Source organism: Trachurus japonicus, chromosome 19 (genome assembly GCF_045865225.1).
Source record: "Trachurus japonicus isolate A0001 chromosome 19, Traja_1.0".
NCBI lineage: Eukaryota > Metazoa > Chordata > Actinopteri > Carangiformes > Carangidae > Trachurus > Trachurus japonicus.
The window spans coordinates 8,638,495-8,653,561 of record NC_140925.1 but is presented as its reverse complement, the minus strand read 5'-3'; the positions used below and the strand labels follow the sequence as shown (position 1 = coordinate 8,653,561).

General features: G+C 44.3%; 1 protein-coding gene across 1 annotated transcript; it reads right to left on the bottom strand.

Annotated features, from left to right (window-relative positions):
* Positions 1-10: 10 nt before the first annotated feature.
* zranb1a (zinc finger, RAN-binding domain containing 1a) lies at positions 11-14,734 on the bottom strand. Its single transcript, XM_085761924.1, has 10 exons — positions 14,446-14,734; positions 13,095-13,944; positions 8,577-8,764; positions 6,851-7,004; positions 5,905-5,976; positions 4,983-5,181; positions 4,185-4,305; positions 2,473-2,602; positions 1,451-1,680; positions 11-1,119 (listed from the first exon to the last, which is right to left on the bottom strand). The coding sequence occupies exons 2-10, from the start codon at positions 13,918-13,920 to the stop codon at positions 904-906; spliced, it is 2,136 nt and encodes a 711-aa protein (XP_085618050.1). The 5' UTR covers positions 13,921-13,944; positions 14,446-14,734; the 3' UTR covers positions 11-903.
* Positions 14,735-15,067: the final 333 nt, after the last annotated feature.

Sequence of the window (15,067 nt, the reverse complement as noted above, 5' to 3'; positions counted from 1 at the left end):
ACAAAGAGGCTGCAAGTGAGTCAAATTTAATATTAATGCACTCCATAGAAAGAGGCAGAGTGTTTGGTTTACTCTTTTTTCCCCACCAGCATCACCACCACCCACTCTTTAACATCGACATGAGCTACTAAATCACACGTAAAAATGTCAGTAAACTTGTACGTCATTGTTTTCCCCCCTCCCGTCACAGAATGTAGGTTTTTATCTGTGCAAAATAAAATACTTCAAGACTCGAGTGGATCAAATGAAACACAGATAAAACGGGGAAGAACAAAGAAAAAAAAAAAAAAAAAGGAGAAAAAGAAAAGGTATCGCCTCTGTGCGCTAACTCCTCTAGACAAATAAATAAATCCAACATCAGAGGGGGTGTGCAGAGGGATCAGCAATCAGGAAAAAACAGGTGCTCTTTAAATTTTAAACATACACACAAGGATTGGCATCCTCTCAGTTTTAAGCAAAAAATTTCTGTCAGGCAATTCTGTAAATGAAATTTCTCATCTAGTGCAGCTTCAGGATTTTCCTTAAATACAGTATATTTTCCTATATGTCCTAGAATTTCTCTCAGGTGGAGATAATTACTTTAATAACAAATAAGTAGACATCTGAGTATAGGAAGGCAAACTAAGTGGACTTGATGTGCTTTCAAAAAGGAGCAGTAATCAGGATTCTGTTTGTTGGTGCTGGTTTCTTTTTTTTCTATCACAGAGCTCACAGAACACATGCATTATTACAAGTTAAAGATTTACATTTTGGAGAAAGAAAACAAAACAAAAAAAGAAATGAAATGTAGATAGTAAGGTTCTCTCCCAGAGTGTCCAGTCAAGATTTAAGAGCTTGCACTTTCTTCTTTACCTCCCCCTCCCTCACTCACTCATTCACGCATTCACTCGTTCACTCGCTCACTCACTCGTCTTCGTCCTCCTCTTCCTCGCCGTCGGAGAGAGAGGCACAGGGGCGGATCTGGCGGTATCTGTCCAACCACTTCTCCACCATCTGGGTGACCAGGGGGTGGTTGCGGCGGCGAGAGCTCTTCTGCATGGCTGCCAGCATCCCTCCTTCTGTCACGCAGCAGTCCAGCCACTCCCGCAGCAGCTTCTCCTGCTGCTCCTCGTTCCCCATCTGAGTGCCACACAAATGGGAGAAGGGGGGAGCATTAAAGACCACAGTCTCGCATCACAAACCCACTGAAATACTTCACAGCTGCATGCTGGAAGCAAATTGTGGCAACCTGGCAACACAGGCCGCTTTCATGTTTCCTCCAATATTACGTTTGTTTAATATGACTTCATGTCCACAGGTATGTTCAGTTTTCTGCTGCACTGACTCACAATTCACACAGCTCAGGAACTACTCTAGTTTAAAACATCCAGTTTCACCCAGATGTTCATTTTATACATCAAAATAAACAGAAAACTAAAACATCTGTGCGTTTGTTTTCCTCCGAGCTTACCTCCTGCGCAGACAGGAAGTGAATGTGCAGCAGCTTCCTCTCGCTGTCCACCAGTGGTAGGAAAGTGACCGTGACATCATCGTCAGTATTGAGGTTGGCGCCCGCACCGCGATTGTCGTAGCCGTCGTTCTCCATGGCCACCAGGGCCGAGAAGTGGCCCCGCGTGTAGCCGAGGGCGATGGGGCTCTTCCAGCAGAAACTTTGCTCCCATAACAGAGGCAGGTACACACCTGAACACACACACGCACACACACAAAGCAAGTCAGACCAGCTGGGAGCTGAACGTATGCCACCGCAATGGAGCCGCCGGGAAGCAACAGGCCCGGCAGCTGTGTGTGGATGTCAGTCGGGGCCAAGCGCCGTCTCAGATCTGACCTGACATCAGAAGTGGCTGCGTTTCAGCTGACTGCAAACAACTGGGTCATTGTGAGCAGAGAGCAGCTCAGTGGTGCCGCCCGGTGCCCTGCCTGCTTCTTCAGGAGTAACACCCCCCACCCCCACCACTCCATTCGTCACCCTGTTCTGAACACTTCCTGCTCCTAACTCCTAACACACACCACCCATCAACAAAAAATACACACAGCTCATGTTTACGTGGGTGTTTGGCACCGGTTCTTCCCCAATTAATAACCTGTCAGACTGCACTCTGATTTCAGGTCATCAGAGGTGACTTCACTTATCCACTTTGTTTTTTTGGTCACACCTCGAGTTATAAACAGACTCTGCTCTGTTCATGGATGTAGACTCACAGGCTTTTATAAATGCATAGTTCACCGAGTGAGACCGAGCAACTTAAAAGGTCAGGTCATCTGAAGTAGGTCAGTTATGGACCTGTAGACACACGCACACAGACGGTGACATCTGCCTCTGCTCTAATACAAAACTCACTGGATGTTGTTGTGTTTTTTAGGGACGCAAAAACTGATAAGACGCAGCTGGTGCTTTTAAATATGTCTCATATGATTATGTGTTTTCATGTAAAATGTCTATTTTACATAAGATCCTCCAGGTTTCTGCCTCACCTTGAAAACGCGTGTATCCTAACGTTTCCCCACGGAAACTTTTGTAGTATTTCACTCCGTAGACTATGATGGGTCTGCGAAGAATGTGTGCGAGAACGAAAATGTGGGTCTGCTCCAGGCTGGCCCCGGGCTGAAATGAAAGAGACACACAAATACACACATCATACAGTAGTTGTAATCACATCAACTTCCACCCAGTTGTACATTCGATATAAACAGGACTAAGAATAGTGGTGCGATCGTATTGCCGACCACAGTGTCCTGTACAGTGTGAACCTGCGACGCTGCAGCTCGGACTGCGTCTGCATGCCACCCCCTCTCATCTCTCAGCTGTACCATCTGAATAAGCAGAAAGCAGATTACATAACTGCTTTTTAAATATACTACAGCTACAATGACATTTCATGTTTAAAAAAGGGGCGGGGGGCTTCAAAGTCATCCACACTTAAGGGAGAGGGGGGGATATATAAAAGCTGATCTTATCCTCTGGCTCTCATCTCCCCGTCTCTGCCAAAGCCTGAGATGAGGTTATCACATGGTAGCTTTTGCCGTGTTTGTTTACACTGCCGGTGGAGTGGCTCTCTGTGCTAAATGCCTGTAATCCCAAGGTCACATGTTGGGAAGGAGTGCTGCTTCAGCAGGCGTGCCAGCCAAGCAGATGAGCTGTCTGTCAATCTACAACTCCATCTTAGGCTATCGTGTCCTCGCCGTCATTCAGCGCACGCTCCGACTGTCCTGCCACTCTCCATCGCAATTCACCTCGCCGTCTTACCTGAGGGCTGATGAGCAGCACTCCAGAGGCATTAGGGATAAGACGGTGCTGATAAACACAGAGCGCTAAATTGCTTTCACCCTTTAGTGCATTTCTGAATGAGTGAGCATGCTGACTGCGGAGGAACAGCGCAGTTAAAAGTTCAATCCATATTCAGACTTTTTAATCTTTCTCTCTCTGAGGTCTTTGTGTTTCTTCTATAACAGGAGGTCTGTCCATTACATGGAAACATAAATTTAAAACTTAACTTGAATTAAAAACTCCAACCATCACTGCTGTCTGCTTTGCAGCACATTACAAACCTACTCTGGAGGGTTTTTAATCACTTGTGGTGCTGTAGGCAGATCCCTGCTCGACTAGTACAAACACATAATATATAATGCACATGTGTAGCGCAAGGCAGTCGAGCTGTTTCACTAACCTACTGACCAATGTAAACAAGGATATGAAAGAAATATAGTACACAGGGGAAAAAATATGGTTTATAAATAATTTATGAGGAAGTGTGTGTATTAGGCCTGGAGAATTCAGTGTATTTGTGAGTCACTGAATTTAAAATGTACATAACTCTGTTTGTTTACAACAAAAGTCCATGGGGCCTTTGTCCTTTTTATCTTGGTATGTTGATGAAAACCAAACACGGAGACGGTTTACAATTTGCTTCCACTGGTGCCAAAAATGAGGAAGCGGTTACAGTCCAACAATTAACAACTTTTCTGTTATAAAACCACATTTGGATTCCCAGTCATCAAATATACATGAGGCTTCCTGTGAGAATACATCAATTTTTTTGCTGTATTTTCCGACTAATGCTCCTCATAACGCACTTCACAGGCCGACCACCCCCCACACACACACATATACACACACCACCATGTCTTTTGCTTGATAGAGGACTGTAGGGAGGAAGTGAGTAAACCAGGAGGAACCTCATAATTACCTGGCTGGCCAAAGACAGGATGAACGCCCAATCCTCCTGCCACTGTTCCTCTCTCAGGGAGAAATGCAAACCAAAGCTCTGCGAGTACCATGACTCCCACTCCTTCCAGCGTGTGTAAAACCTGAAAAAAGAAAGAAAAAAAACATTTTAAGTTCATTTCAATACAGTAGTAGGACTGCTGTGGAAGCATCCAGCAGGTTATTTATCCTTCTCCATATTAAATGAAGTCATTTAACTCTGAAATTAGAGTCTAGACTAAACCTTGTTAGGCATATTGATCCAAATCACCCTCGTATCTGCAGTGCACATTAAAAAGGAGAACATCTCTTTCACTTGTTATTTTACTAAGTAATCAAACCTGTTCTATTTGAATGCGCGAGAGAAGTTATGCAAATATATGGAGGAAATGTTTCTATAGCCTGCAGGTCCAAGTAAAACCACGTAACTGACAGCAGAGCCTGCCTCTCCACTGGTGGCAGGCAACCAGGAAAAAGGCAGCAACCTTTGCCCTTTGCTCAAATTTCACACTTGTGTCACTGTTGGAGAAAAAAGTCTTTCATTTCCTTTTAAAAATCTAAGCAGCTCCAATGCTTCAGCTTGGTTTTTTTATACCTTAACCAGGACACTGTTTTTTTCTTCTTTTTTTTTTAATATGCAACAGTCGGATTCAGATTATACTCAACAAGAAATAAATCTAATTGTGTCATTTAATAGAGACACTTCTGAACATGAAACAAACAAGTTCCCCGGATGTGTGTGACTTTTGGCCTCTATGGCCTTTATGGATGGACATCTCACCAGTGGGAGCAGTCGTGCAGGCTGTCATGGAGGGTCTTGCGGAGGACAGAGTCCTTGTCGTAGATGCCCCAGGTGGCCTGCAGAACGGAGTCCAACAGACAGTCTCCGGCCGTGCGGTTCCACAGGGCGTACAGACGACTGTCCAGGCGAGTGCCCAGCTCCAGAGACCAGTTTATGACGGGAGACTCCTCTTCCAACTCTGGACAGACAGACGAGACAAAATGCATTGTGTGTTTGTCAAAGAAGAGTTAACTTTATCACTTCAGACCAACCAGAATTAAAATAGAGATTTGTTTAAAAAAAAAAAAAAAAAATCACCAACTGGGAGTCTTTAATCTAGTCACAAAAACACTCAGCATGGCAGCACAGACTCTGTGTTGAGCATTACAGATATGCAGCTTCTGCAGCGAGCTGTTATGGAGACAAATTGAGCGTTGCAAAACCTGCTTTTCCGCATTTTTCTTTCCGGGAATATTATTATAAAACACACCTTTATTGATTTCACAGCTAGTTTCTACACAAAAACACAAAAAAATCCCAAACATCTGCCTTCAGTCATCCAGTTTATGGAGGCTTAAATAGGTCATAAGAGTCCCCTGGTGCCTTCGGTACACCATAATAATAACAACAACAACATGTATGTTCACAAACACACACACACAGTCCTGGGAGTGTGGCACTGGTTTGGTGTGTGGGAGGGAAACCAGTGAGCTCAATTAACCTAATAAGAAAGGGGACAGAAGATGGAGCAGGAGGCGGTGAGCAGGTTGGAGAAAAGAGCAGCACAAGAGCAGATGCTGGTTTTTAGACACGAGGCCCTTCCAAAACTCAGCACGTCTCAACACATGTGACTCAGCTAACATGAATACAAAAGTGGGACACATGCAGATAGCAGATAGGACCATGAATAAATCTTGGATACCTTTCTGCACGTCTCGATCCAACACCTCATCAAACAGCTTCTCTTGGACAGCAGGCGGCAGGTCCTCGATATCTGCGCAGACACATGGGAAAGATATAATGTTTTCATGCTCATTATAAGCTAATGGTACCAAGGGCAAGAGAAACGCTGTAGTAATGACACACAGAGGGGATATTCTTTGCAATTACATTCACTGGCTGACATTTTGTCAATGGCACACTGTAAACACAAGCTCTGTGCAGCATGTTGTGTTTCTGTGTGTGTATTGAACTGTGCACACACAAAGCCAGAACACTGGTGGCCATTCTCCGGCTCAATAGTGAATGGCACTGGCTTTGTCTGAGAGAGAAAGACACACAGAAATAGAGGGAGAGTGCCTTGCAGCTGGCCCTGGGCCAAACTCAGTCTGCAAAGAAATATTTGGCATAGCACAAGGGGGGGAGAAAAATCATATCTATCAGTGGAGCCTGCATAATCTTTCATCCCAGCGGCACTGGCAGCCCCGAATCACAATACAACTGGTAGTTCTGAAAAGCAAAGTGCATGTCATTTCGGCGAAGACATTACGCCACAGGGACAGGACACTGAGCCGCTGTTTCTCTCTGAGCTATGCTGCACAACAAGGCCAGGCGTCATTCCTCCCATTCTCCAGCGAGAGGGAAAAACAGCCAAGGTCTCGCACTGAAATGCTACACATTTAAAATATTTAGAGAAATGTTCTTGAAATGATATCGAGTGCAGGATCCAAAATCTCAAAACTAAATTTTCCCTGGCAGATCCGAGCACAGCTTGTAATATTACATCATAAATGCCCAGATTGATCGTTGGGGTGAAGGTTGTTTAAGGCCCAAGAAGGGATTAACTGAGGAGGGGGGGGTTCAGATTATATGTACGGATGGAAGCCCCGTGGGTGAAGTTATGTGATCATCAATATGTCACAGCATACCTGCAGGCAGGGTGAAGGTGACCAGGTCAGTGAGGAAGTAACAGGCAAAGTCTCCTTTGCGTTGATGTAGTGAAGCTGCAATTTCCCTGCGGATCTGCTCCGTCAGGTCGGGGCACACCATGGAGGGGATGCACTTAGCTGCCTGCTGGTTCACCTTTAAAAAAGACATGCACACAGATGGATGATACACTCAATCTGCTTACATTCATTTATTCACACCCGTGTGACAATAGAGGGTATGCGTTTACGTCATGTTGCTCTGGGACACGTCTCTTTTGTTCGGACTGAGTGGTAAAACAAACCTCCCTCGACGTGGCGAAGGATAGCGGTGGATGGACACATAAACCAGGTAATATATGTAGTTATCAAAACAAATTGAGGTCAGAAGGACTCGACAATGATCCGTACCAGCTCCCCAAAACCAGAAATCACTGAATCATTTCAAAATTATTATTATCAGCCATTAGATTTAAACAGAAACTAAAGTTAACCCTCCTCCTTCAGTAGCCTATCTACATGCCCTATACAGTCACATTGTTGACGTTGTGTTTTAATCAATCCTGTAACACACACTGTGTGACCGCAGTACCAGCAGAGTGACAGACAGGCTCATTGTTAATGTGCAGAGGGAAATTACAGCTGTTACTGTCTCCCAACACTTAAACCTGAGTTGCTTCTATACTGAAAAACTCTGACATGTCAAACTGTAGGCTGTGTTAGAGGACTAATTCATCTGTCTAACCATCATAACTATGACACCTGAAACGGTTAACACAGCCGATCGATCGAAAAAAAAGATTACCGCTTGAGTGAATTTACTTTCTGAAAACAGGTTCTTGAATGTAACTCGGTCCAAGTAAGATGTATCCTCAAGATATTTAGCAGTTCTGTTAGGTCATGCACGATGTACATGCTGACAAAGTTAGACATGTCAGACATGTATGGGCTCGGAGAAAATCGCTTTGTTACTTTTGTCGATTTTAAATTTTGCCACTCGCCTTTTGCCACTCAGTGGGCGTTCCACAATGACTTCCGAGTACTGTGACGTCAAGTGCATACCCTCTATTGCAAACCACTTTGTTCCCATATAAGAGAATATCAAATCAATAAGTTATAGTATGAAATGATCCCCCGATTCTACTGATTTCATATATTAAGAGGATTTTTGAACCTATTTGGTATTTTAAGGATTAAATTCTACCATTCACAGTGAATTGTTTGACAGTGCGGCCCTTTGTGACACTCCTAATCGTTGCTTGCCCTCCTTGCAAACCACATCAGCTCTGTGGCATCACGTCCATTAGGAACCAGTGACAGGACTGCAGCCAGGCTAATCCTCCACCTAATCCTCAAAGTGCACTTCCGCTGTAATTATAGGCATTACAGGCATCTGCTATATATCGTCTACTCTGGTGCAGAACAATTATAGACCGACGTGGTTGACGAGCAGAAGACCAGAATAGTATCAAAATTACAGGAGCATTTCTGAATTCTGACTTTATATGTAGATGACAAAATATATTGTCAGACTTTTTACAATGCCTTCTCTACAAGATGGTGCAGATTTTCATTCTGATTGATTCTGTTACTTGTATAATATTAATGCAGAAAGGGTTTCATTGAGACAAGCTGTTACACAAGCTCACAGTACAATCTGAGTCATCTTACTAAAAAGGAGATGGGACAGTAAGCAAAGCAAGTAAGCAACATCTATAAGGTTTCTTACCTCTGTTAGCAGGATGGCTAACATGTCCTGCCTCTGGAAACGAATAGCCAGATGGACCAGGGTGAAGCCCACGTCAAAGGCAGAGGACCGGTTGAGGAGCTGCACCTCGTCAGCTGTGAGCTGCCGAGCGATGTCTCCTCCGGACGACTTGTAGGCTTCCACTGCCGCCAGGTCTCCCTCCACGACGCCTGCAGCGGAGGGAAGGAAGGAAGGAGGTAGGGAAGGAAGGAAGGAAGGAAGGAAAGAGGGCAGGAAGGAAGGCAGGTCAGAAAATAGGCAACAAATGCTGGCACTGGAAAATAAAAATGCATCAAGGCCTGCAGTTGCTCTTCCAGGAATTCAAGTACACCGGCTGTTGAAGTTAGATGGAGCCCACAGTACATCTACATTGTTTACAATCTACGTTTAAAGGAACAAAGAACAGTTGGTGATCAGAAAAAAAGAAAAAAAAATCTATACCCCACAGCTGTCTCAACTTAAACTGCAGTCTGTGTGTGTACAAACACCTGCTGTCAGTACAAGCCATATTCACCATATTCAGTGAAGAAATACTGCATATTAGAGGACAAACGCATGCAACAGCATCACAAAAGACATCATAACCTTCATGCAGGAAGTGTTTATTGCAGGGCTGTTGTATAGGACTAGCTAGGTGACTGAATCTACAGTGATAAATACCAGTGTTTCCCCAATTCAAACAAGTCTGCAAAGAAAATGAATTAATGCAGAAAGACATGGGAATCCTTTTAAAAGAGGCCTTTGCTTTGTAAATGGATTAGACCGGCTCTTGGAGCAGCTCCAACTCCATGTCCTTGCTTGTAATAGAAACAAGATGTAACAGACAGCTTGCCATGTTAAATGGGGAAGAGCAGAAATATCTATCAAACTGTGCCAACTCATCATACCGTTGTCAGTCACGAGCAATTAATATTCAAATCTGGGGGGCAGATCTGCATGGCAAATTCAACTAGAGGAACAAAAAAAGAGTTAAAAGTTAGAAGAACTGGGAGCGAACAGAGCGCTGCAGCTCTTGACGTCAATCCACAGCTCAGATGACCTCTAGATGTTGCCACTAGCTAACCCAGTGTGAGAACAGTTATCACACTGTCGGGCTACTACACAGCAGAACAGACAGAGCAGTGTAGCTTCTAATGCAGCACTATCAGAGAGCTGTGGCAGACAGAGGACAGCCTGTGCAGATTAGCGTCCACCCCGCCTCTCCCAACCCCTCCTGTCTTTTGGACCTTGTAGTCTCAACATCTGTTATGAGTGAAATGAGCGGCGGCTAGGTAGCACAGTCAACGCTGCAGCACCGGCTAATTTGAAAACACTGCCTTGCCGGAGAGAACATCCTCACATAAGGCCAGAGGACGTTGGTTACCTTGAGTGAACCTGGATTTGGACATGCAGAGGATGTCAGGTCTCCTTTTTTCCCCCACATGCTGGGTGCTATTTTGCAAACACACAGACCCATAAATAGATACCCAGCGATTTTGGATGCTTTGTAGCTACCGCCATGCCTGGACACCATGTGCAAAAGTAAAGAATACAGCGATCTGTTTTGAAGGTGGTTTGCTTGGTTTAGAGTTGTCAAGGTAAAAACAAAGTGTCCTTGATGCCGGCGTTGCAGCAAAACAAATTGGTGAAATGAAAACGATTCTTTAATTTGTTGATTTTGTTTGTCATCATTTGGTCCCTTTGTCTCTGAGGATGCGGAACAAATATGGCAGAGGCTTCCTGATGGCCTAATAGTTAAGGCGCAAACCACAAGATGGCAAATTTCCATGGTTCAATTCCAGCCAAGAAGCTGTGTTTCATGTAATACACCACTCGCTCTCTCTTCATTTGTTTCCCGTCTCCTTCTATGCCGTCCCATTTAATAAAAAAAGAAAATGCCAAAAAGAAACAGCAGAACTGAAAGGAAAGCAATTTTGAATAATAGAAAATATTTAAAAAGTATTTAATTTTATCTTTAGAATATAAAATAGGAAGTCATTTCCCAAAGATGATAGTTCTCAATCTCATTTCACAAACTAATTTTTTGATACCATTATTTTTATAATCAAGAGCACTTTATGGGTCCCAGGCTTACTGCATGTGAAACTGTTTGAGAGTTTAGCATCTGCTTCCTTTTCCATTAACTTCTCATTTACTAACCACCCCAGTGGCATTGTGTGAAGGTTAGTACATAGTGTGAACCTCACAATATCATCATTTATGAGCCAACCAGCTAGCCAACATCAGGCGTGCGTGAAAACGAAAAGACGACCAACTCTCAACAAATGGCTCCTCTATGTTTAACAAACCTACAACGAGTCTGATTACACTCATGCTCAGAGGTTTTTGTCTCTGGTCTCTCTTGTCCAATCACTTTCGCACATCATGCAGGTTGTGAAAGACTGCACGCTAATATTAGACACAGTTTACTGCATGGTCTGACATGACACGACCACAATAAACTACTGTAATATGACATAGTGAGCATCCAGAGAGACATTCACCTTGCGTTGCTGCTTAAACCAATCTAATAATAAAGACATTACAAACCATTGGGGGCTGAAAAGAGATAGAAACTCTGTCTACAAACTGATATAATTTAAGGTGTAATTTTGTTGTTGCTATGGGTCACTGACATCATTTCTTAGCCCATCAGATAACAATTCAGCTGATCACTGTTTCAAGCGCTTGGAGGCAAAACAGCTCCTCCACAATGTTTTTTTTTAATAATCACTGTAAATAAATAAACTGATTTTGCTTTTCATGATGTTGTGTGCAAACTATGAGCTTAATATGCTTATACAAACTAGCATTATCTGCAATTTCAAGACGCGCCAGTTGCAGTCTTTAATAAAAAACAAAAGAACAATATTACACAAACAGAGTCTGTTTCCGCTAATGGGAAAGCAGAATCAATGGGATCATACCACTTTGGTCCAAATGCAGAACTCTGAAAAAACACAGACCAGAAATGTGGGGAAACAGTAGAGTAAAGAGAGATCAAGTTGTGAGACCTGAGGAAGTGCTTGGCTTGGTCATAATGTGCTGCTCTACTCAGGCACTTCCTCCCTCAAAACGACAAAACACTTTGAAGAGCCCAACTGTAGCACAAGCAGCATAACTAAAAGGGGTCAGCTGACAAAGCATGAACAGAAAGGCAGGGCAGGAGTGAGAATTAAAATCGAAAAAAGCCAGTCAAAGGCCTGAAAATGTCAAAAGGTGCATGTAGGACACGAGTGAGAAAAGAAACTATGCCAGTGTCACCTAAGAGTAATGTTTTCTGTTCCCTAAAAACAAGCTCAAGAGGGCAACCAGTGCAAAGGTCATTAGGACACTGATCATGTGCTGCGTTCATGCTTGTTTTGCTTTTTTTGTGGACTGGTGTTCATGTCTTGTCAGGGCTATTTTTGCCTCCTGGGGGCCCCTCCTCAGCACATAAGCACCACTGTTTACAGGGTGTGTTGACTGCCGGCCAGGAGAGCCTCTGGTCTGCAGGCTCCACACTCCCTGCACTGCCCAGACGGCCCATTCATCCCCACCGGCTGGGAAGCACTCACACCCTCTCAGTTTCTCAAAGACTCTCTTCTCAGTGGCACAGCAAGGGCGGCTGAGGGGGGGCGGGGGGGTTCAGTGATGAGCTGGATCAAATTCCCACTAGCCATTTAGCTACACATCTTTATTATACTGCCATTCAGCATCATTTCTGCTTTTGTTGATGATGAGCATTGTCTCACTCCGGTGGAGTAGATTCCACCTGAGAACACCACCTTGTCAAATGAAACCACTTCTCACGGAGCTTGCCAGGCCCATGTTTTCTAAAAATCCTGTTGTAGTCTCATATTTGGACTCTAGACAATGACACATTTTTGTCATTCATTAATAAAAACACTGAGTGGATAACACCACTCTGAAACCTTGGCCTTCGTAGGGTGAGGCACCATCTGCTCTGTAATAAAACAGAACTAAGCGGAAACTAAATGTTTGGCCTTGGGGACAAAAACAATCAGAAAATGTTGCTTCTGACTGGAGCGACTCAGTCTGTCGTTACTCAGCATGACATCATGGGAGGAAACAAAAAGCTGGCTTGACAATAGATCTGTTTTCACAAGGAGAAAATGGGACACGGGTATGGATTCTTGTACTAGTAAAGCTATTCAGGTGAGCCACAGAGGGAAAGGAGGGCAACTGTATTCTCACATAATCTGAGCTAAGTTAATACTTTGACCATTTGTCTTCATTACTGTGGAATGCATGGGACACAGTAGACACAAAGAGTGTAAGTATTATAGATACGTCCATTTGCATTACTGTGCAAACCACTCATAATTTCTCATTTGACATATAATCTCATTTTGCTAAAATATGTAATAAAAATGACTTTGACATCTTTAAATGGCTTGCTTTGTCCAACCAATTGTCCACACCCCCAAAATATATCATTTACAATAAAAAAAAATATCTACAGATCATATAATCCCAGTAACCCACATATGAGTGACATGCAATGTCATAAGAACTCACCAGCACATGCATTGAGGAACAGCCAGTCTGTTTTCCTCATTCTGTTTCTAATCTGCTTTAGCTTCTTGAAGTCGACCTCCTGCTCCTCTTTGCTGCTCATGGCTCCAGCTGCAAGCTCTATCCTCTGGAAGTCCATTTTAACATTGTCTTCCCTCTTGGCCATCGGAGGTGACCTCCTTTGGCCCTGGCCTCCACTGCAACTGCCCCTCCATCGCGCCCTGTCCTGTTCATTGATCAAAGGTGACGGCTCTGCAGACTCTGCCATGGCTTCCTGCTTGTTGGGTTTGGGGCGGTCACACACCACACACTTTGTAGATTTGGGCCAGTTCTGGTAAGTACAGGCTGTGCATGTCCAGTGCTGCTGGTGGGTGTTGAGTCTGTTTCTATCATTATACTCCTCACAGGGGTCCACAGGTGAGTGGAGAGCAGGACGGCAGCCTGCGTTGGAGCCTGAAGTCTGTGGGGACTCGGTGGGGCTGCTGGTCCTCGGACGCTGACACAGGCATTGCGTGCAGCGGATTGCGCGGGGCCAGTTCAGGTAGGTGCACATCTGGCAGGACCACTTGTTGGCAAGCTCAGCCATGCTGGCTGACCTAACCCTTGGCCTAGCACTGGAGTCAGGGCAGATGAGGAGGCTGCTGCCACTCTCAGTTCTGGGGGGGTCCCACTCTACGCTGGGATCCAGGTCAGGACTGTTCTTGTAAGGTTCCTCTGTGATGATGGGACCCATCGACCTCTGTGCACGACACATTGTGCACTTGACTGCAGAGGGCCAGTTTTCGAAGGTGCAGTAGTCACAGGGCCACTTAATCTTCTGTTCCGTCATTGTGGATCGCTTTGGTTGACTAAACTGTGGTGATAAATGAAATAACAGTCAGATGTGAGTCATAAACACGAGTTTTGGGAATCATCTCGAGGGTCAATAAATACGATTAACTAGTTATGTGCTTGAGATACATAAATCAAATGAAGAGAGTTATTCCAAGTATGTGTTCCTGCAGTTTGCAAACTAACTTCCATCTAGTCGGGCATCTTCAATGACTCTGGCAGGCTGAGATTTGGTGTTATTGACAGACTAAAATTGCCTGTCAGCTATTAATAGCCGATTAAAAGTATGTGCGCGGTGAAGAGCCTGGCTTTAATTCACGTGAACGGGTGGCTTTGCTGCATTTACCATGTAGTTATGTTCCAGTCTTTGGTGTTAGCTCTGCTAGCTGGCACGGCTAACCCACACAGCTAGCATTCACAGCGACCGTCAATTTCTAACCGTTATGGGGCCATTTAATGACACATACAGTCACGGGACATTTAATTTACTGGGGTATTTAAAGAAAACATGTCACACACTTACCGTTTTGCGGCTGCGCTCGTTTCTCAAGTGCTGCTGAAAACCACAACAAACCCTTCTTGTCCAGTTCCCCTCCTCCTCCTCCTCCTCCTCCTCCTGCTCTATCAAACCTTTCCCTAACCGAGTTATTTCGACTCCTTCGGCCTCTCACATTTTTACCTTTCTGGATACATTAACCTCTCGCAGAGTAAACCACACCTTGGCAAAGCCCGTGTGCTCCTCGAATCATGGTATAAATCCGCGACACTCCATGGTTTACATTGCCTCCGTGTTGTTTAATGGCGGCGACAGTGAGACAAATGAGTAGCACAGCCAAAATAAACGCTAGCCTGCCTTCGTCACCAATCATCTGGCTCAGGGCTCGATGCGATTGGCTGAGAGACAGTACTGTGAGGCGTTGGGGGCCTGTCGGAAACAATACAACCTCAGATTTACTAAGATTCGTGAGCCGTTCAAAAGAATGGAGTGATATGAATTTTAGAGAAGAAAAATAGTCCTAACTATATTTCTCCATTACTTTTACTATTTATTTTCTGATAATTTGGCCCACCATACTTAGTCTCTAACCTGAAATACTTAATCTCTATGTTATGTTAAATGCCGTAAATCAACTTCTACACAGCGA

Bases quoted from the DNA above. Each gene is read 5' to 3' on its own strand.
- zranb1a (XM_085761924.1), bottom strand. From the start codon at position 13,920: ATGACGGAACAGAAGATTAAGTGGCCCTGTGACTACTGCACCTTCGAA. The intron at 5,182-5,904 runs GTATCCAAGATT...CTGTCTGTCCAG, and splicing joins GGATCGAGACGTGCAGAAAG to AGTTGGAAGAGGAGTCTCCC. The intron at 2,603-4,184 runs GTAATTATGAGG...CTTTCATTTCAG, and splicing joins TCCTGTCTTTGGCCAGCCAG to CCCGGGGCCAGCCTGGAGCA.